Source organism: Trichechus manatus, unplaced genomic scaffold, assembly GCF_000243295.1.
Source record: "Trichechus manatus latirostris isolate Lorelei unplaced genomic scaffold, TriManLat1.0 scaffold00150, whole genome shotgun sequence".
In the NCBI taxonomy this organism is placed as follows: domain Eukaryota; kingdom Metazoa; phylum Chordata; class Mammalia; order Sirenia; family Trichechidae; genus Trichechus; species Trichechus manatus.
This window is the reverse complement of record NW_004444086.1, coordinates 4,343,024-4,364,382: the sequence shown is the minus strand read 5'-3', so window position 1 is coordinate 4,364,382 and position 21,359 is coordinate 4,343,024. Positions and strand designations below refer to the sequence as shown.

The window sequence follows — 21,359 nt, the reverse complement described above, 5'->3', positions numbered from 1 at the left end:
GGCGTTCATAAAATATCAACTGGCATTGCACAGTTGATGGCGCTCAGGTTATCTCTTTGTGGGCTGATTTTATTTCTCCAGCGACAGCGTACCCATACCCATTGCCATCAGGTTGATTCCAACTCATGGCGACCCCATGTGCTACAGAGAAGAGCTGCTCCATAGGGTTTTCTTGGCTGTAATTTTTACAGGAGCAGATTGCCAGGCCTTTCTTCTGCAGCACCACTGGGTGGGTTAGTAGTCAAGTGCAAACTGCTTGTGCCACCCCAAGAGCTAACTCCTCATCTAGCTCCTTTCGGGTAGAACTTGTATCAACCTGCCACTTCATCTGTGCCCTGCTTTATTGCACTTCCATGTTATCAAACTTGACCCTCACCACATCAGGGCAGGCTGGTCTTGCCCTTGGTCACATCCCCATTTTAAAGAGACACCCAGTGAGGTGAAGACTCAAGGTCGCTCGTTTAGTTAGCAGTTGCCTCTAGGTGTTCAGATCTTGTTGACCCACAAGGAGGTTTATGTTTTTAATACATGAGCTAGCCATCAGTTGTTGTTGTTAGGTGCCATCAAGTTGGTTCCAACTCATAGCAACCCTGTGTACAACAGAAAGAAACACTGTCCAGTCCTGCGCCACGCCCACAATAGTTGTTATGCTTGAGTCCATTGTTGCAGCCACTGTGTCAGTCCATCTCGTTGAGGGTCTTCCTCTTTTCGTTGACCCTTTACCAAGCATGATGTCCTTCTTCAGGGACTGGACCCTCCTGATAAGATGTCCAAAGTATGTGAGACGTAGTCTCGCCATGCTAGCTTCTAAGGAGCATTCTGGTTGTGCTTCTTCTAAGAGAGATTTGTTCATTCTTTTGGCAGTCCATGGTATACTCAATATTCTTCGCCAACACCATAATTCAAAGGCATCAATTCTTCTTTGATTTTCCTTATTCATCTTCCAGCTTTCACATGCATATGAGGTGATGGGTGCACCTTAGCCTTCAAGGTGACGTCTTTGCTTTTTAACACTTTAAAGAGGCATATTTGCCCAATGCAATTCATCCTTTGATTTCTTGACTAACTTCTTCCATGGGTGTTGAGTGTGGATCCAAGTAAAATGAAATCCTTGACAACTTCATTCTTTTCTCCATTTATCATGAAGTTGCTTATTGGTCCAGTTGTGAGGATCAATAGTCAGCCATTAATCATTTATCACTTATCGAACTCTGCATTAGAGAATGTTTACAGTAACAGCTGGATTCAGCTTAATCATTAATGCTGTTTCATTTCACAATTTCCTGAGTTTACAACTGATTATACTGGCGGTCCATCTGTCTATGAGATCTTTTATTCTGTTTGCTCTTTAGGCTGAGCCAGGCGAGGGAAGCTCCAGAAAGCAGGTAAGTTACACTTGCAGACTTTGGTCTGCTTTACGGACAATTTTCAAGAATTACTGAAACAAGCAGTTTTATTAACTTTACAGGATTCTGGTGATGAATAAGTGAGACGACGCACATGAAGTACTCAGCGTAGTATCTGACGGATGTTCACGTAAAATGAAATCGATTTTAAGTGATTATGGCTGTAGTTATTATTACAAGGGCCTCTCTCCTCCTTTTCTCTTTCTTTAAAACTGCTCTATATTCTTAACCATTTTCAATTTCTTGTTTTGTGGGTTGCTTTGGCTCCATGCCAAAGTCAACAGTGAATTACGGGTAAAGCCACTGCTAAGTGTTGATCAGTGAGAGAACCTGGGGATCAGGGTATGTTGTGGGGTTTCCTGTTCAGAGTTGCCAGCTAGCAGCTTGATGGGACCCCTGGGCTGTCCTGGCCTGTGCTCAGCTGGGTTGGATCTTAGGGTGGAGAGTGTACATGGCTGTAACTCCAGTCATCAAAGCAGGGTGACTTCCCTCTTGCACGAATGAGGTTCTGGAGACACATCCCCATTTGCTTTTTGCACATCTTTCTGTGGTTGTATTGATGCTCATCAGTGCCTTTTGTTTGTCTTTATCCTTCTAAAGGGCTCATGAGCGAGGATCTGACTTCAAGCTGTGTGATATGTAGGGTGGGCAAAGTTGTGTCTCTGAGCCTTGCTTGCTTTATTTTGAAGATGGGCTCAGCATAGCATCTAGCACATGGTGCCTGGTGAAGTGTTTATGATCAGAAGCTGCAGCAATAATAGTAGCTGAGTGCACTTGCTAAGTATTTATGGCCAAGTCCAATGTAGGCAGGACCAATCAGACTGCTGGGAGCCGAGTACTGTCACTCCTTCTGTTGTGCTAGTATTTACTCTGTAGCTGGTGGATTGAGGGGAGACCCCAGGGCGAGGGCCATCAAGGTGGCAGGAGGTACTCTGGGCTTGAGCAGTGGCTGGTCACCTGGGTACAGTGGTATGCTGATCTTTTAAGAACTGGCAGGGCAATGCTGCTGTGCACCAGCAGAATATTAGTCCTGAACAACAGTGATACGAGGATTATTACTGCAGAGTGAGAAGGCAGGGCGCAGGCACTCTTGAAGCTCTCACCATACACGGAGCTTGAGTTTATTTCTTTTATGCACTTAATTAAATTGGAGCCTTGGTGGTACAGTAGTTAAGAGCTTGGCTGCTAACTAAAAAGTTGGCAGTTTGAATCCTCCAGCTGCTTCTTGGAAACCCTATGAGGTAGCTCTACCCTGTCCTATAGCTCTGCTATGAGTTGGAATCTGGTAATGGGTTTTTAATTAATTAATTTATGCTCACAGACTGTCTGTGATGGTTAATATTATGTGTCAGTTTGGCTAGGCCATGATTCTCAGTATTATGTAATTATTCTCCATTTTGTGATCTGATGAAAGGGGCGTTTCCTTGGGGGTGTGGCCTGCATCCAATATATATGGATGTAGTGACAAAGCTCTCTCTCTCTCGATCCTGCATCAGACTCATCATCATCTGACCTCCAGTTCTTGGGATGCTTCACTGATTTTGCTCCTCTAGAGAATCTAGCCTAAGACTCTATCTATCTATCCATCTATTAGTGAAGGCTTGCCTGTTATTGTGCTGAACGGGTTTCGGTAGAACCTCCAGACTAAGACAGACTAAGAAGAAAGGCCTGGCAATCTACTTCCAAAACTCAGGTTATGAAAACCCTATGGATCGCAATGGTCCCATCCACAACTGATCATGGGGATGATGCAGGACTGGGCAGCATTTTGTTTCATTTCATGGGGTCACTATAAGTTGGGGGCCAACTCAACAACAACTAACAACATCTATATCTCTCTCTCTATTATCTATCAATCATCTATCTATTTTCAAACCCACAGGCTATTTATTTACTGATTAATTTATTAAGTCTCAAAGAGTTATTTTGAGGCAGTTTACAGTTCTCTAGTCAACCACAAAATGGGGCTTCCTCCTTTTTTTCTCTTAACCAGTTCTAAGCCATCGTCTGCTCCATGAGTCTCTTACAATTAGGAGTGCCTCATCTACGTTTGGCAAAGGCATTTCACTGTGGGTCTGGTGATGATGATGAAAACACAACGTTCATTTGGCATTTACTGTGAGCTTCACATGCATTACCTCATGTATTCCTTACGATAGTTAGCCATGTTATCACCCCACTTAACACTTCAAGAAATGTAGGTTCAGAGAGGTTAAGTAACTTTCCCCAAGTCACACAGCTAGTAAGGTGGAGAGCTGGGATTTGAACACCTGTCTCTGGAGTCCATGTTCTGAACCCTTGTGCTGGGCTGCCTGAGGTGACAGCTGTCTGCACTTGGCTTTGCACTGCACAGGTAGGCAGGGACAACAAGGCACCCTCAGCTCTGGAGTGGCCTCTTCAGGGTGAGGCACAGCATCTCCAACCTCTGTTGGAAACAGCTCCCCTGTGCTGTGGGTCCCTATTGACTTTTTGTGGTTGTTAGTTGTTGTCGAGTCGGCTCTGACTCATGGTGACCTTATATATAACGTAATGAAATTTTGTCCAGTTCTGCACACTCCTTAATATCTTTGGTATGTTTGAGCCCATTGTTGCAGCCAGCGTGTCAATCCATCTCACGGAAGGTTTCCCTCACTTTCTTGAAACCTCTACTTTACCCTATTGACTTAGCAACCCTCTTCCTTGCTGGCTGGGGCCACTGAAGCTCTGAACTCGCTGAGACTCCCAAGGAAGCATAACCTGCCACCACATCCGTGCAGCACCAGCAATGTTCTCTGTTTGCAACATGTTTCCCAAGGAAGATGCACAGGTTGCTGGGATCTGGCCTTGGCCTCGTGCACACTCTCGTCTCTCTGCATAGAGGCTGTAGCCAACCGGTCATTTTGGGTCTGTTGCGCACACTGTTCACCCACCCCATGCCCACGTTCCCTGGCCTTAATTCTATCACACTGAAATATCTAACATATAATAGAACACCCTCAGTCTCATTTGGTCATTAAATTTAGTAGCCTCATTCTGGTGACTCTCTTTTTATTTTTATTTGTTTACTATTTTTCCTTTCTTTATTGTACTTTAGATGAAGGTTTACAAAACAAATAGTTTCTCATTAAACAGTTAGTACACATAGTTTTATGACAATGGTTAACAACCCCATGACGTGTCGACACTGTCCCTTCTCAACCTTAGGTTCCCTATTACCAGCTTTCCTGTCCCCTCCTGCCTTCTAGTCCTTGTCCCTGGACTGTTGTGCGCCATTAGTCTCATTTTGTTTTTTGGGGCCGTCTAATCTTTGGCTGAACAGTGAACCTCGGGAGTGACTTCATTACTGAGCTAAAAGGGTATCCAGGGGCCATACTCTCGGTGTTTCTCCAGTCTCTGTCAGGCCAGTAAGTCTGGTGTTTTTTTTGTGAGTTAGAATTTTGTTCTACATTTTTCTCCAGCTCTGTCCGGGACCCTCTGTTGCGATCCCGGTCAGAGCAGTCAGTGGTGGTAGCCGGGCACCATCTAGTTGTACCAGACTCAGTCTGGTGGAGGCCATGGTAGCTGCGGTCTATTAGTCCCTTGGACTACTCTTTCCCTTGTATCTTGTTTTCTTCATTCTCCCTTGCTCCTGAAGGGGTGAGACCAGTGGAGTATCTTAGATGGCTGCTCACAGGCTTTTAAGACCCCAGACACTACTCACCAAGGTAGAATGTAGAATATTTTCTTTATAAACTGTGTTATGCCAATTGAGCTAGATGTTCCCCGAGACCATGGTCCCCACAGCCCTTTACCCAGCAATTCAGTCCCTCAGGGAGTTTGGATGTGTCTATGGAGCTTCCATGACCCTTCCTTGTACAAGTTGTGCAGGCTTCCCCAGTATTGTGTACTGTCTTACCCTTCACCAAAGTTACCACTTATCTCTTGTCTATTTTAGTGACTCTCTTTTTAGTTAAGCATTCACTGAGCTCGAACCCAATGGCCTTTTTTCCAGCTCTATATTCTTAACCATTTTCAATTTCTTCTTTTGTGGGTTGCTTTGGCTCCATGTCAAAGTCAACAGTGAATTACGGGTAAAGCCACTGCTAAGTGCTGATCAGTGACAGAACCTGGGGATCAGGGTGTGTTGTGGGGTTTTCTGTTCAGAGTTGCCAGCTAGCAGCTTGATGGGACCCCTGGGCTGTCCTGGCCTGTGCTCAGCTGGGTTGGATCTTAGGGTGGAGAGTGTACATGGCTCTGTTGTTGTTAGTTGCCATTGAGTTGATTCTGATTCATGGCGACCCTGTGTGTGCAGAGTAGAACTGCTCCACAGGGTTCTCAAGGCCGTGACCTTTTGGAAGCAGATGGCCAGGCCTGTCTTCTGAAGTGCCTCTGAGCGGGTTCGGACTGCCAACCTTTTGTCTAGTAGTTGAGCGTTTAACCGTTTGGGCCACCCAGGACTCCTTGGTCATTAGCTTTATTAACTTTTTATGCACACCCATTCTATCTCTTTCCCTCCTACCCATTTCCAATCACACTTTTTCATGTTCACAATTGCTCATCTGCTTTGACCTTGCTTTCCAGGTGGTTCCAACTATGGATGGACAATGTCTATCTCAACAAAGGCCACCCTCTGACACAGCTTGAATCATGTCTTCTCTTGGTCATTCTCAAATCTAAACTCCCAATGGAAGCTCTGACGTTTACCCTAAACTCCCTTATCAGTCTTATCATTCACCCTCAGTCCTGCCCTCATGAATGCCCAACCCAGTAAGCTCTGCCATCTTCCTTCTCCACTGCTGAGCTGCAAATGAACTCTCAGCACCATCTTTCAATCCGATCAGGCTGGTTTTCAAGGCTGTGCTATAGAGTTCCCTGTGGACTATTTCACAGCTCTCAACCCTGCCACCTGTCTCTTTTCCCCTTCCCCTTGAGTTGATTGCTTTGTCTACAGTCATCTTATAGACGGCATTAAGCAGAAGCTCCGCCATTTTCCCACTTCTAGATCTGCAATCCTAGCCATACTTTTACCACGTTTCTTCCTTTGATCCACACCCCACTGCTGCCCCTCCTCACAGTGATGTTTTATGGAGACTTGTCTACACACAGCCTCCTTTTTCCAGGTGGTTCCGTCTCTCTCCAACCATTCCTCTGTAATTGCTCTTGTTATAGTTGCCAGTGGCCTCCATGTGGCCATATCCTGTGGATAGTTTTTGATCTTCTTACTTGAACTCTGATAAACACTCAACACAGCTAACCATTCACATCTTACGTTCTTATTTTGTCTTGTTATTTCTAATGGCTTATCTCCTTGTTTTCGCTGACTCAGTCTCCTTAGCCAATTTTCCATCTGAGGCATTGGAGGTTCAGTGGTAGAATTCTAGCCTTCCATCCAGAACACCTAACTGTGCTCATGTGGAACCTGTGCATAACCCAAGAGGCAGTTGTTCCAACAGAACAAGAGGATACTTTGTGGTTTAAAATCAGAAAAGGTGTGCATCAGGGTTTTATCCTTTCACCATACTTATTCAATCTGTATGTTGAGCAAATAATCTGAGAAGCTGGACTGTATGAAGAACAATGTGGCATCAGGATTGGAGGAAGACTCATTAACAACAGATAACATAACCTTGCTTGCTGAAAGTGAAGAGGACTTGAGGCACTTACTGATGAAGATCAAAGACCACAGCCTTCAGTATGGATTACACCTTAACATAATGAAAACAATAATCCTTACAACTGGACCAATAAGCAACATCATGATAAATGCAGAAAAGATTGAAGGATTTCATTTTACTTAGACCCACAATCAACACCCATGGAAGCAGCAGTCAAGAAAACAAACGACATAGTGCATCGGGCAAGTCTGCTGCAAAAGACCTCTTTAAAGTGTTGAAAAGCAAAGATCTCACCTTGAGGACTAAGGCGCGCCTGACCCAAGCCATCGTATTTTCAATCTCCTCATGTGCGTGGTGAAAGGTGGACAATGAATAAGGAAGACCGAGGAAGAATTGATGCCTTTGAGTTGTGGTGTTGGCAAAGAATATTGAATGTGCCATGGGCTGCCAGAAGAATGTACAAGTACAGCCAGCATGCTCCTTAGAAGCAAGGATGGAGAGACTTTGTCTCACATACTTTGGATGTGTTATCAGGAGGGACCTGTCCCTGAAGAAGGATATCATGCTTGGTAGAGCAGAAGGTCAGAGAAAAAGAGGAAGACCCTCAACGATATGGACTGACACAGTACCTGCAATGATGGGCTCAAGCATGGTAATGATTGTGAGGATGGCACAGGACTGGGCAGTGTTTTGTTCTGTTGTACACAGGGTCGCTATGAATCAGAACAGGCTCGATGGTACCCAACAACAACATGCAGGAGACCTGGGTTTGATTCCCGGTCATTGCACCTCATGTGCAGCCATCACCTGTCAGTGGAGGCTTGTGTGTTGGTATGATGCTGAATAGGTTTCAGTGGAGCTTGCTGACTAAGCTGGACTAGGAAGAAAAGCCTGGTGATCTACTTCTGAAAAATCAGCCAAAGAAAACCCTATGGATCACAGTACTCTGATCCAAAAGTGATCACGGGATGGCCGCAGGACCAGGCAGCGTTTCATTCTGTTGTGATGGGGTTGTCATGAATCAGGGGCCAACACTGTGGGAGCTAATCAGCAACAGCAGCCACAATCTGCTTTTTACAGGGTAGAATGCCTTAGGAATTTTTTCTTTCTACCCTCTCTCCCTGGTTCATCTGCCCCAATCCCATGGCGTTAATTATTGTTTAAGTCATCTCCAGCCCAGACCACTTCTTGGGCATGACTCTTATTTCCAACTGCCTAAGTGATATTTAAGGAGCCTGGTGGTGCAAGTAGTTAAGCGTTTGGCTGCTAACCAAAAGACTGGCAATTTGAATCCACCAGCTGCTCTTTGGAAATCCTATGGGGCAGTTTTACTCGTCCTATAGGGTCGCTATAAGTTGTAATCGACTTGACAGCAATGAGTTTGGGTTTTGGCAAGTGATATTTAAGGAACCCTGGTGGTGCAGTGGTTAAAGCGCTCGGTTCCTAACTGAAAGTTCTTCGATTTGAACCCACCAGATGCTCCACGGGAGAAAGATGTGGCAGTCTGCTTCCGTAAAGGTTTACAGCCTAGGAAACCTATGGAACAGTTCTATTCTGTCCTATAGGGTCTCTATGAGTTGGAACTGACTCAACACAATGAGTTCAGTTTGAGTTTTTAAGAGATATTTACACTTTGATGTCTCACAAATATCTCAAGCCTAAGAAGGGAACTCATTTCCTTCCATTCCCAAGTATGTTACTTGCTAAGTTTTCTCTAACTCAGTGAATGATAGCTGCCATTCATTGGGCACCAAGGATTTGCCAGCTATCTCCCAGGGCTTTTTATATACATTATCTGTCACCTGAAGGAGCCTGAGTAGCACAAGCGGTTTGTGAGCAGCTGCTAACCTAAAGGTTGGTGGTTCGAACCCACCCAGCAGCTCTGTGGAAGAAAGGCCTGGTGATCTGCTTTCACAGATTATAGCTAGGGCAACTCTATGGAACAGTTCTAATCTGTAACACATGGGGTCGCCATGAGTAGGCAACAAATTTGATGACAGCTAAAGCCAACAATGTCCCTCACCTGACAACCATAATGTGAGGAAGTGATAATAATCTATAGTTGATTGATAAGGAAACAGACCCAGAGGTGAAGTCACTTGTCCTGGGTCACAGTTGCAAAGCCTAGAAGAGGACTCAGATCTGACTCCAATGGCCTTGCTCCTTCCACTTTGTCCCATGTCTTTTCAAATCTTGTCTCTTGCCTGATGGTTTGGAGACCATCTTCTTGCTCAAGTTCCTGCAAGGCTACCGTGTTGTGCAACTCCAGGAGGACATTTCCGTTGTTGCCTGTGTGAATGGTCCTCCCATGAGTTCTGTAGTGGAAGCTATTCACATGAATTGAAATGGGAATGCAGCCCTTGGAGGTGGATAGTGTGGCAGCCATGAATACTGCCATTCTGGCTTTCTTTGTCCCATCCCATCCCATCTGAGCTCATCTTTTCCCATCTCTTTCTCTCCACCTCACCATTCTGGTTACTGTCCACCTCCTCTGGCCAGGCAGTATGTTGGACTCTGTGGATAAAGAGATGAATAAGCTACAGCTCTCAGGCTTGAGGAGGTCATAGTCAAGGGTAAGCAGACAGACAAGAAAACAGCCTATGCAATTTGATTTCTTGCTAAGCTAATGGTATACTTTATGCGATGCACAAGGAAGACTGATTCCAAAAGGAACAGACAGACGACCAGAGGAGGTAAGCCTTGAAGGTGAAACAGAAGGAGGTGGAAAGGTATTCTAGGCAAGATGGCCGCCTACACCACAGCAGAAAACCCTGAGAATGCACATTGTTTCAGGAAAATGGAGGTCCAGTGGGCTGGAGTGTACTCAGGTGTGTGCTGGGATGAAACAGTTGGGGTTCCTGGGTGAAGAGCCTTGAATATCACCCTAACGTGCTGGCTACAGCAGCTCACCAATGAATATTCTTGTCAGGCCAGCTAAAATGACTTCAGGGTCTGAATCAATGGCTCAGAGCCCATCACCCTATTTTGTTGTTAGTTGCTGTCGAGTCACCTCCAACCCATGGCCACCTTACGTATGACAGAAGGAAGCACTGCCCAGTCCTAAGACATCTTCATGATCATTTGCATGTTTGAGTCCACTGTTGAGGCTATGTGTCAATCCATCTCATTGAGGGTTTCCCTCATTTTCCTCTACTTTACCAAACATGATGTCCTTTTCTAGCGATTGGTCTTTCCTGATGAGCTGTCCAAAGTTGGTCAACAAGTCAAAATCTCACTTCTAAGGACCATTCTGGTCATATTTCTTCCATCATCCTATAAGAATTGCATATTTTTCCAGAATTGTATTTTCTACTTTAGGAAGCACAACATTCAAACATTACTTCTCTTAGGTTACTCAAGACCTTTAGGGCTTAATTCTTCAAGTTTTTTTTAATTTAAAGAAATTAAAATAACTTATTTTTCTAGTAATAAGAGTATTTTTTTCAGTTTAGAAAATTGGAAAACTATTTTAAAAAAATATGATAAAAATTGGCTAAAACGCCACTGCATAGTAACTGCTATTGATGTTTTGCTCTATTTCCTCCAGTCTGTTTTCTATGCACATAAATTTGTGATCTGTCCTCTCCCCATCTCTGCAAACTGGTGGATCTCCAGCTGCCTTCCCATTGTGTACCTGGCCCACCTGCTCCCTAAGCAATCCGATCGCTCGCTCTTACTTAATCGTCTCTCCTCCTAAAATGGAAACTCCTTGAGAGCAGGGTGTGGCCGAGCTTGGTCAAGATTGCATCTCCATGATCTACATGCTTCTGTTGTCAGCTGCCACTGAGTCAGCCCCTGACTCATGGCCACTCCATGCACGATGAAATGAAATGCAGCCCGGTCCTGCACCATCCCCATGGTTGGTTGCGGATTCAACTGTTGCGATCCATAGGGTTTTCATCGGTTGATTTCTCACAAGTAGATTGCCAGGCTTTTCTTCTTAGTCCATCTTAGTCTAGAAGATCCACTGAAACCTGTTCAGCATCATAGCAGCATGGAAGCTTCCACTGACAAACATTATTTGCAGTGGCTGGGACTCAAACCTGGGTCTCCAGGATGGAAGACGAGAGTTCTACCACTGAAAAACCACTGCACCCATAACCTCAATAATAAGAGCTTAACGAATACTTGCTGTATAAATAATTCACTGCATAAAAATTACATTTTAAGTTTAATTTTAATTAAAAACACATGTACATTGTTTAAATATACCTATCCTCTAATAACTTGCATCTATTCGTAAATACATCTACGTGGGATATATGCCATTTAAACATGGCTGCACTATTGACAACTGCAGCCCCCACAGGCCTCTGTGCTGTATACGACATGTTGGAGATTTGTCAGCGATAAGAATGAGATTAGGCATGGCTTGTTTTCCCAAAGCTATTGCCCTGTTACCGATTCGCTTGTTTACCTGAATTCCTTCTCCCTTGCCCGCACCCAAAGCCCATTGTTTTGTTAATTGCTTTATTGCTTGCTGTATTGACTATAAAATAAACTGCTGGGACTGAAGTGGGGGTCGACTCCTCAGAGTGACTCTCCTGGCCCCACTTCTCTGTAAAAGTTATGGCATGGTTCCTGTCTCCGCTGCTCTCTGCGACACATCTATTGTTTCATGCAGAGCTCCCTGGTGGTGCCGTGGTTAAGCATTTAGCTGCTAACCAAAAGGTCAGCAGTTTGAATCCACCAGCTGCTCCTTGGAAACTCTATGACGCAGTTCTATTCTGTCCTATAGGGTCCCAATGAGTTGGAATCATTTGGTATTGTTTGATGTTGAATAATGTATACTCTTTAATATGTCTTCCTCTTTTTCTAAAGTAAGAATATGTTATAAGCATTTTCCTGTGGCATTAAATGTTCTTTTATAACATAGATTTTTTTGTAAAATGTTATGAGTTTCTGTTATATGGATGTAGCATATTTTAAACTATTTGGTTAGGTTTTTCTTATTGTGAATACCATTTTTCTAATGTGAAAAATGCTGTAGTGAAAATCTTGGACTTAAACCTTTTTGCACATTCTTATTCTTGCTTTAGGATAATTTTTGTAAGTGGCATAGATGAGCTAAAGGGCATAAGTATTTTTATGGCTTTAGAAACATAATTCCAACCGGACCTCAGAAAAGCAGTACAATTGTCTACTTCTGTCCTGCTGGTGGCTGGTGTACAATATTGGTCATTTTTTCCATTTTGACAGGGGGGATCGAGTTTTAATTTCACTGAGTTTAAAACACTGAGTTTTAATTTCACTGCTTTCATTTTTACATCCTTGTGAGCAAACTGTTTCCGAAACGAGCCCCATCATAAGAATTCCCTACAAATTAGAATATTACAGGGAGAGGCCTGTGATTTTAATAAGTCATGCAACAAGTGTGGAAAACACAGATGGAATCCTACTCTAACATTTCACAAATGGAGAAACAGAGGCCAGAGAAGGGCTGGGATTTGGCCAGGTCTCTGGGGAGCTGGCAGCAAAGTGAGAGCTCTCTTGTCCCCTGACCTGGTGCCCCACCAGGGCCCCTTGCAGCAAATCTTTCAAAGGCCATTCTGGGCCACCTGCCTGAGTTATCCATATGTGACAGCATGAGTCTAATTACTTCTTTTCTTTTTCTATTTTTCAGGAAAAAAAGACAAACTTGTCTCAAATCTAAAAAATAAACCATGAAGGCCAGGGAAAAGGACCCGGCAGATGACATAGAAAATGATTTGGAGAAAAAGAAACTGGTCAGTCCTTATTTCCTTATCTCCCTCTTATATGAGTACTCAGGTGACCCTGGGGCAGCCCTTCCTTGTCCGCCTTTCTCCCTCCCTCCTCCCAGGGGAAGAGAGGTTAAGGCACAGTCAGGCAGAGAGAAGGGCAGCGGCTGGGAACAAAATGATATGGGGAGAAGCCTTATGAACTGGAAAGTTTCTGCAATGAGAAACTCAGGCAATTGATAATATTGGTAAACTGATCTGCTGGAGACTCTCTGGGCTTGGGGTCTCCATTCTGAAGTCACTTCTCATTGAGGGGACAGTTGATTTTAAAGGTGATTATGTCATCAACCTTAAGGATATGCTGAAACCCATCCCCCTCCCCAGGTGGTTGGGTGGCAAAAGCAGTTAGCACTTGACTACTAGCTGAAAGGCACCTTGGAAGAAAGTCCTGGCAATCAGCTTCCGAAAGGTCACAGCCTTGAAAACCCTATGGAGCAATTCTACTCTGCACAAATGGGGTCGCCATGAGTTGGAATTGACTTGATGGCAACTAACAACAACAACAACAACAACATCCCCCTCCCCACCACAAGGCCTAGTCCAGCTGGCCCCTCCTTGTGAAGTCCTTGACAGTTAGAAAGGCTTTCCCCTTCCTCAGGACTCCCAGATCCTCTCTTTACACCAGACTAAAAGCACAGCCAGGGAGCACCCACTCTGTGCTTGACCTTTACGCCTGTGCCCTTTGGTTCTCTTGATCAAACCAAGGTGAAAGTATCATGATTCCCATTTTACAGCTGAGGAACTGAGGCTCAAAGAGGGATGGAGCCACTTTTCCAAGGGTGTCTTAGTTACCTATCGCATTGCCATCGAGTCGATTCCAACTCATAGCAACCCTATAGGACAGAGTAGAACTGCCCCATAGGGTTTCCAAGGAGCAGCTGGTGGATTCGAACTGCCGACCTTTTGGTTAGCAGTCAAACTCTTAAACACTATGCCACCAGGGTTCTGTATTAGTTACCTAGTGATGCTATAACAGAAATACAACAAGTGGATGGCTTTAACCGACAGAATTTTATTCTCTCACAGTTTAGGAGGCTAGAAGTCTGAATTCAGGACACCAGCTCCAGGGGAAGACTTTCTTTCTCTGTTGGCTCTGGGGGAAGGTCCTTGTCATCAATCTTCCCCTGGTCTAGGAGCTTCTCAGTGCAGGGACCCCGGGTCCAAAGGATATGCACTGCTCCCAGCTCTTCTTTCTTAGTGGAAGGAAGTCCCTCTCTCTTTCTGCTCAATTCTCTTTTATATCTCAAAAGAGATTGACTCAAGATACAACCTAATCCTGTAGATTATATCCTGTCTCATTAGCATAACTGCTTGTAATCCTGCGTCATTAACATCATAGAGGTTAGGATTTACAACACATAGGGTAATCACATCAGATCTCAAAATGGTGAACACCACACAATACGGGAAATCATGGCCTAGCCAAGTTGACACATTTTTGGGGGACACAATTCAATCCATGACAAAGTCTATGCAGCCACTACAACATGGAGCCAGTTTCAAACCTTGGCCTATCTCTGAAGCCCAGACTTTTTTATTTTATTTTTTAATTTTATTTTGTTGCTGTTGAGAATATACACAGAAAAACATATGCCAATTCAACCATTTTACATGTACCATTCAGTGATATTGATTACATTCTTTGAGTTGTGCACCCATTCTCACCCTCCTTTTCTGAGTTGCTCCTCCCCATTAACATAAATTCACTGCCCCCTAAGGTTCTTCTCTAACCTTTTGAGCTGCTACTGTCACTTTGATCCCATATAGATAGTTCTTAAAAGAGCATAATGCCCAAGGTAGATACTTTTTAGTAGTTAAGCTACACTATTGTTTAGCTTTAAGAAGACTTCAGGGGATATTTTTGGTTTAAGTTTTAAAGATTATCTTAAGGCAGTAGTTTCAGGGGTTCACCCAGCCCCCTTGGCTCTAGAAAGTCTGGAGTCTATGAGAATTTGAAATTGTGTTCTTCATTTCCCCCGTTTTGATCAGGATTCTTCTACAGAATCTTTGATCAAAATGTTCAGTAATGGTAGCCAGGCACCGTCGAGTCCTGGTCTCACAGCAAAGGAGGCAGTTGTTCATGGAGGCAATTAGCCATACATTCCATATCCTCCTTCTGTTGCTGACCATCCTTCTTCCTCTGTTGCTCCAGGCAAATAGAGACCAATTGTTGTACTTTGAATGGCCGCTTGCAAGCAAAGCCCATGCTTTGATGGTTTTGCTGTGCCTCATCTCCTGTGACGGGTGTGGAGGCCACCACAACCCAGAAGAAATATGTCCATATTTATAATAAATTTATATCCACACAAGTCTACTTACCAATTTGGCAGGCGACTGTGAGATGGACAGCCTGAGCCTCACTATCACCATCATACAAGCGTGCAGTGGGGTTCAGGGGGTGAAGCCACCTGCCTCGGGTCACCTAGGGACATGGCAGGGTCGTGTTACATGCACAGTAATTCCCTCTAAGTGGAAACTATCTATTTTTCTTGGTGCTGAGTCAAGATTCCACTATCTAGGCTTTTGGTGTAATGGAGGAAGGAGTGAGTCTTTTCAAATATTCTGCTTAAATGATATCCAGTAGAAAACTCATCCTTTCCCCCAAACTTTCCCTGCTAGAAAATTTTTACCTTGTCCAAGCTTACTTTCTAGCATCATCCAGAGGTCAGTTTGAGTTCAGTTCCAGAAGTATCTACGGAGACCCTTCCATACAGGGCAGGAGGAAGCCCTGGAAATACAGACTCTTAGGATACACGTGGAGTCCCTGGGTGGTGGAAACAGTTAACATGCTCGGCTGCTAACTAAAGGTGGGAGGTTCAAGTCCACTCAGAGGTACTTCGGAAGAAAGGCCTGGTGATCTACTTCCAAAAAATCAGCCATTTAAAACCCTATGGTAACACAGTTCTACTCTGACACACTTAAGGTCGCCATGAGTTGGAGCGGACTCGATGGCAGCTGGTAGGATATATGTAGCCCCTGCCCTCAGGAAACTTGTCCAGAGGGTAAGGCAGACGTGAGGACAGACACTTGCAAGAAAGGGTGATAACGGCTGGGGCAGACATGAACAGCACATGGAGCCCAGAGGCAGGGCAGAGAGAGGCCCAGGGAGGCCTTTTGGAGGAGGTGGTGATGGAGGCCGAATGAAGTTAAGATATCGAGTCAGCAGGAAGAGCCGAAGCAAGGCCAGGAGTTGTAATGAGGTTGTGAATGCCAACGAACCTGGCATGATAGGAACTCGATATATATTTGATAATGATGCAATATTGAAGACATAAGTGAGTGAAGGAGCAGGCTGAATGCACCCATCCCTAGAATACCAGAGAAAGTTTGTTTCATGACCACATCCATGATAGGAGCAAGCTTTCCTAGGATCTGCCAGAGAGACCACCACCACCATCTGTCAGTGTGGCACACCGTGGTACCTTGTGTGTTGCTGTGATGCTGGAAGCTATGTCACCAGTATTTCAAATACCAGTAGGGTCACCCATGGTGGACAGGTTTCAGCAGAACTTCTAGACTAAGACAGACTAGGAAGAAAGGCCTGGAGATCTACTTCCAAAAATTAGCCAATGATGACAAGTACAAGGTCTCATCAGGACAGTACAGGGGAAGTCCCAGATGTACAGGGATGTTGCTGTCCCTTCCCTTCCTCTGGGCCTTCCCACATTTTAGGCCCCAACCAGGCAGAGCTATTTCACTTTCCCACATACACCGCAGCATCAATGCCCTCCCACACCCATGCCCATCTCTGCGAGCTTGTTGTTGTTGTGTGCTCATAGCGACCCCGTGTGACAGAGTAGAATTGCCCCTTAGAGTTTCCTAGGCTGTAATCTTTACAGGAGCAGATCGCCAGGTCTTTCTTCTGCGGAGTGGCTGGTGGGTTTGAACTGCCGACGTTTTGGTTAGCAGCTGAGGGTTTAACCATTGTGCCACCAAAGTTCCTTTCTGTGAGCTTACCACTCATCCTGTAAGAGTCTGCTCAGGAATCACCTCTTCCAGAAAGTTCCTAGTTTGTCCGGGGAGTGCCTCAGCCGTGGCGGGTCATACTGTCATTGTGTATTTCCACACGTGATTCCTGCTCAGGACTCAGCTCTATGTGGGAAACAGACAAGTTTGCTGGAGGTCAATTCAAGAGATGGCCAGTTCTCCAAGAAGTATCCCTGAGTGGTCAATATGCAGAATGATTATTGCAGAACGATTCACGTGCTCAAAATATGTTGTTTTTTCAGTTGCTGTTGAGTCGATTCTGACTCATAGTGATCCCATGTGTTACAGAGTAGAGCCATGCCATAGAGATTTCTTGGCTTGATCTTTACGGAAGCAGATTGCCAGGTCTTTCTACTGAGGAGCTTCTGGATGGGTTCAAACTGCCAACCTTTCAGTTAGCAGCTGAGTGTTTAACCCTTTGCACCAGCAAGGCTCCCTGTTCAATACATAAATCCTAAAGCCAAACCCATTGCCGTCAAGCTGATTCCGACTCATAGTGACACTATGGGACAGACTACTCTGTAGAACCGCCCCGGAGCGTTTCCAAGGCTGTAATCTTTCCAGACTTCCACATCTTTCTCACACTGAGAGGCTGGTGGGTTCAAACCGCTGACCTTTCTGTTAGCAGCTGAGCGCTGAACCACTGCACCACCAGGGCTGCTTGCTCAATATATACCTAGCCTAATTATAGAGTTTTTTGGGGGATGAGGATGAGGGGAAGTTTTGGTTCCCCACTGGCTCCTAGCCACCATCTTGCCACAGCTGTGCGTGGTGGGGCAGGACATGTTCACGTGTATTTGACATTGCACACTCCCAGCACTTCTGCAATGTGCCACATCTTGTACTTTGATTCATGCGCTTTTCATTCAAGCCTGTGTGCTGCTTTTCTGCCTCTTTTTTGTGGACTTGAGCCCTGCCCTTGCCGTTGAGATGTTCTGCAGTCTACAAACACGCCTTTCCCACTGCCCCAGGTGCCGCACCTGTCCTCTGCTCTGGTAGCAAACGGCCGAGGTGCTTCTCCGATGTTTGGGATGTGTGATGGAGGAAGGGAACTATGCAGTGAGTTAATTCTGGGGGGGAACTAGAGTGTGCCCATGGGACTCATCTCCTCAATGCTTTTCCACTAAGCACATAGTAGGTATTTGCTCAGGAGTTCCTGGGTGGTGCAAACAAATGGTTAATGCACTCGGCTGCTAACCAAAGATTGAAGATTGAAGTCCACCAGAAGCACCTCAGAAGAAAGGCCTGGCAATCTACTTCTGAAAAATCAGCCATTGAAAACCCTACAGAGCACAGGTCTACTCTGACACACATGGGGTTGTCATGAGTTGGCCATGATCAGCTGCAGCTTGTGGTTTTTTAGGTGTTCGCTCAGCATATGCTGAATGAGCAGGAGAGAGTAATGGCCATGTGGCTAATTCTTTCTCTTGCAAACCCATAGCCTCCTTGTTTGTTCTAGAGCTGAGGGGCAGACCATGGACACTCCCCACAGGCTGCTTGGGGCTGCGTGGTTCATGTCGAAGCCTCAGAATTACACTCTTGAACAATCAGGGCAGAGATCAATAGCCTCATTTTTGCAGTTGTGGAAATGGCAGTTTAGAGAAGTTAAGTGACTTGTCTGAAGTCACCCCATTAAAAAAGGGTGGAGTCAGGGTTGGAATCCCGGGTTTGTACTGCTAAGTCAGTGATCTTTTTATCAGTCCATTCGTTAAGGAGACTTTCCTGAGTTTCTGCCCATCATCCCCCTCCATGCACACTGGTCTGTTAAATAGAAATAAAAAGAGGCTAAAGAAGAAATTCAGACCCTGGGTCGTGATTCCTGAGAGCACAGGCTTCCCTTTTGGGACTCATCAGTTGCTGGAATGACTTGGGAGCAGGGATAAAAATGCTGCCCCATATCGTGTTCAGACTTGATAAAATTGCCTTATTTCCTGATCAGGCAGCCCTGCCCTACCTACCCTGGGCTCTGCCTCCTCACGTGCCCAAATGCCCTGGCAGAGCCCAGAGTCCCTGAGTTGCTGCGGGCTGAGTTGCCAGCAGCGCCAGCAGGACCAGGCTTATGGAAACAAAAGCATGGATTCCAGGGGGCTGAGCTTCGCTCTGCTTAGTCCTGGCACCACCAGCTCCCAGGCCCCAGGGAGGGAGCTGCCCGAGTGGGAACACCTGAGGAGCGGGTTGCCAGGTGGAAGGAGAAGAAAGGTAAAAACATAGTAAGCCGGCTTCTTTATGACCTGGAGGGTTGTGGGCGGGTGTGGTTGGCAGCCTCAGCTAGCCGGCAGCTGTTCCAGCTGAAAGGCCATAGGCTGTGGGAGGGCTGAGTGAGAATCCTGGCCTCACTTGTGTCGTCACCTGTGTCACCTGAGGCATGCTGCACCAATTCGCAGAGCCTTAGTTTACCGGGATAAATGGCACCTTCTTGCAGGGGGGCTATGCAGATGGAATGCGATCTTGGGGAACCCTGCTGGCACATGCTCAGGATGGCTTTCTTCTTCCCTCCTCCAGGGCATTGGCACAGGCAGCCAGCACCACTGTCAGCTGGACATTTCTGCCTGTGGGACCCGGTAGTGAGGAGATAGTGGGCACAGGTGGGCCATGATGGGCGGGGGCTCCCGGGAGAGCAACTGAGGCAGGAGGAGGTAGCCCCCACTTTCTCCTTCCATCCTCTGGCTGGGGCCCCTCTTCAGGAGCTCCAGGTATGGCGGGCAGGCAGACAAGGGAACAGACCGTGTCCTCAAAGGTGATGTGGGCCCAGAAAAGATACCCAACACAACCTAGGGGTCAGGAGGTGTGACATCTGAGCTGAGACCAAAAGGACAAGTTTAAAGAAAAAAGGTGACGGAGGGGACAAATTTAAAGAAAAAAGGTGACAGAGGATGGGAGTTTTGTGTACAGTATGGTTTTGTCCTTCGTCAGTGAAGCCCATTCAGTTCAAGCTCCTTCCACTGCAGAAGAATATTCTGGTCCCACGCCTGGCGATGTCTACCCCATGGCCTGCAAACCCTCCCTCTCATCCTCCATCCACTCTCTAGCACCGACTGCTCAGGAGTGCAGACAGGAGAAGACTCCCATCCCCAAGGTGCTCCCTGGCTGGCCCCTGCTGCTGACATTCACCTGGCCCTACGGTGTGCCAGGCTCTCTGGACAACTTTACCTGCTTCAACACCTTTCTCCCGCGGAACAGCCTATGAGCTGGGTGCTATTCTCACCCCCATTTTATAGACAAGGAAACTGAGTTACAGAGTGGCTGAGTCACTAGCTCAAGGCCACATGGTCGTAAATGGCGGAACTGGAAGTCAGACAAAGTTGTATCAAAGAGATAAGCATAAAAATGAGGGGATGGGCTTTCAAAGACTGTTTCAGAGGAGGAAACATTTGTAATGAGTCTTAGATAAGAAAGAGTCTCTAGAAAGGAGGGTTTCTGGCAGATGTGGCAGCACAGGCAAGGTCAAGAGAGATCTTGGCATGTTTACTTGGTCAATGGCCATCCTTATCGCCGGGCCAGAAGTGGAGAGAGAAAACACAGAGTAAGCACCCTTCTGAGCTCACACTTCATGCACACACACCCCTAAGCCTCCCCACCCAGTAACGCATCGACTCCTCAACAGCCTCATGCAGCAAGTACAATTGTTAAGGTCCCATTTTACAGTTGGGCAAGCTGAGGTCCAGAAAGGTCCAGTAACTGGCTGAGGCTCCCACAGCAGAGTGGTGGAGCCATCTGGCACTGGAGCCTATGCCAGAGGAGGCTCAGTAGGTGGGCAGAGCAGGGAATTCGCTATGGGGTCCTGCTTCTCTTTCCGGGTAGCATCTGACCAATTCATTTTCCTGAACTGTGGACTTCACTTGTTTTTATCTCTGCTGGGTGCCCAGAGCTTTGTTAGGGCATGGTACCTAGAAGACACACACATACACACACACCACACTGGCTCATGTTAAATGATAGTAGAGAAAGTTCCTTCTAAGAGCCCCCAGGGACTCCATCTGGTGAGTGGCCACATCCCCTGACCAGCCAGGGAAGCCATCTAGAGATGCCAGCTGCTCCTGCCTCTGGCTCCTGCCAGCTGACCAACCTTTGCCAAGAAGCACAGATGTTTCTCTTCCGTAGCCCTGCAGTGGCTGTGTCCATCCTGGGATGGGGCCATGGGGCAGGATTACATTGAGGCAGCTGCAAGCCAAGCCCTGTACCTCTTGGCCTGTAGCTCCTTGCCCTGAAGTGCTTGGAGGGCACTTGATGACTCAGCCTGGAACGGTGCACATGTGTTTACATACATGTGCATATATATGTGCCTGCATGCATATGCATGGATGTGCACGTGTGTGCATGTGTGCATATGTGTCGTATGCATGCTCATGTGTGCATGTGTACATGCAATATGTGCATGTGTGTATATATGTGCATGTGTGGCTGAGTGGTGTGTCAGGTGGCCACGTGTGTGCTGCAGTCAGACACCTGGGCTCCAGTCCCAATTCCAGACAGCACCAGGAAACAGCTCTGTGCCTTTGTTTCCCTGCCTGTAAATCAGGATGAAATGTTGTTGTTAGGTGCCATTGAGTTGAGTCCGACTCGTAGCGACCTTATGTACAACAGAATGAAACACCGCCTGGTCCTGCGTCATCCTGATGATCGTTGTTATGCTT

General features: G+C 46.1%; 1 protein-coding gene across 3 annotated transcripts in view; it reads left to right on the top strand.

The window, feature by feature from the left end:
- The window catches only part of SLC2A9 (solute carrier family 2 member 9), a 274,750-nt gene that overhangs the window by 27,899 nt on the left and 225,492 nt on the right, over positions 1 to 21,359 (top strand). For all 3 annotated transcript variants that reach the window (XM_023740225.1, XM_023740226.1, XM_023740227.1), the window contains exon 2: positions 12,603 to 12,705. In XM_023740225.1, the coding sequence (XP_023595993.1) occupies positions 12,643 to 12,705 (63 nt within the window). In that variant the 5' untranslated portion in view covers positions 12,603 to 12,642. The remainder of the gene's footprint in view (positions 1 to 12,602; positions 12,706 to 21,359) is intronic.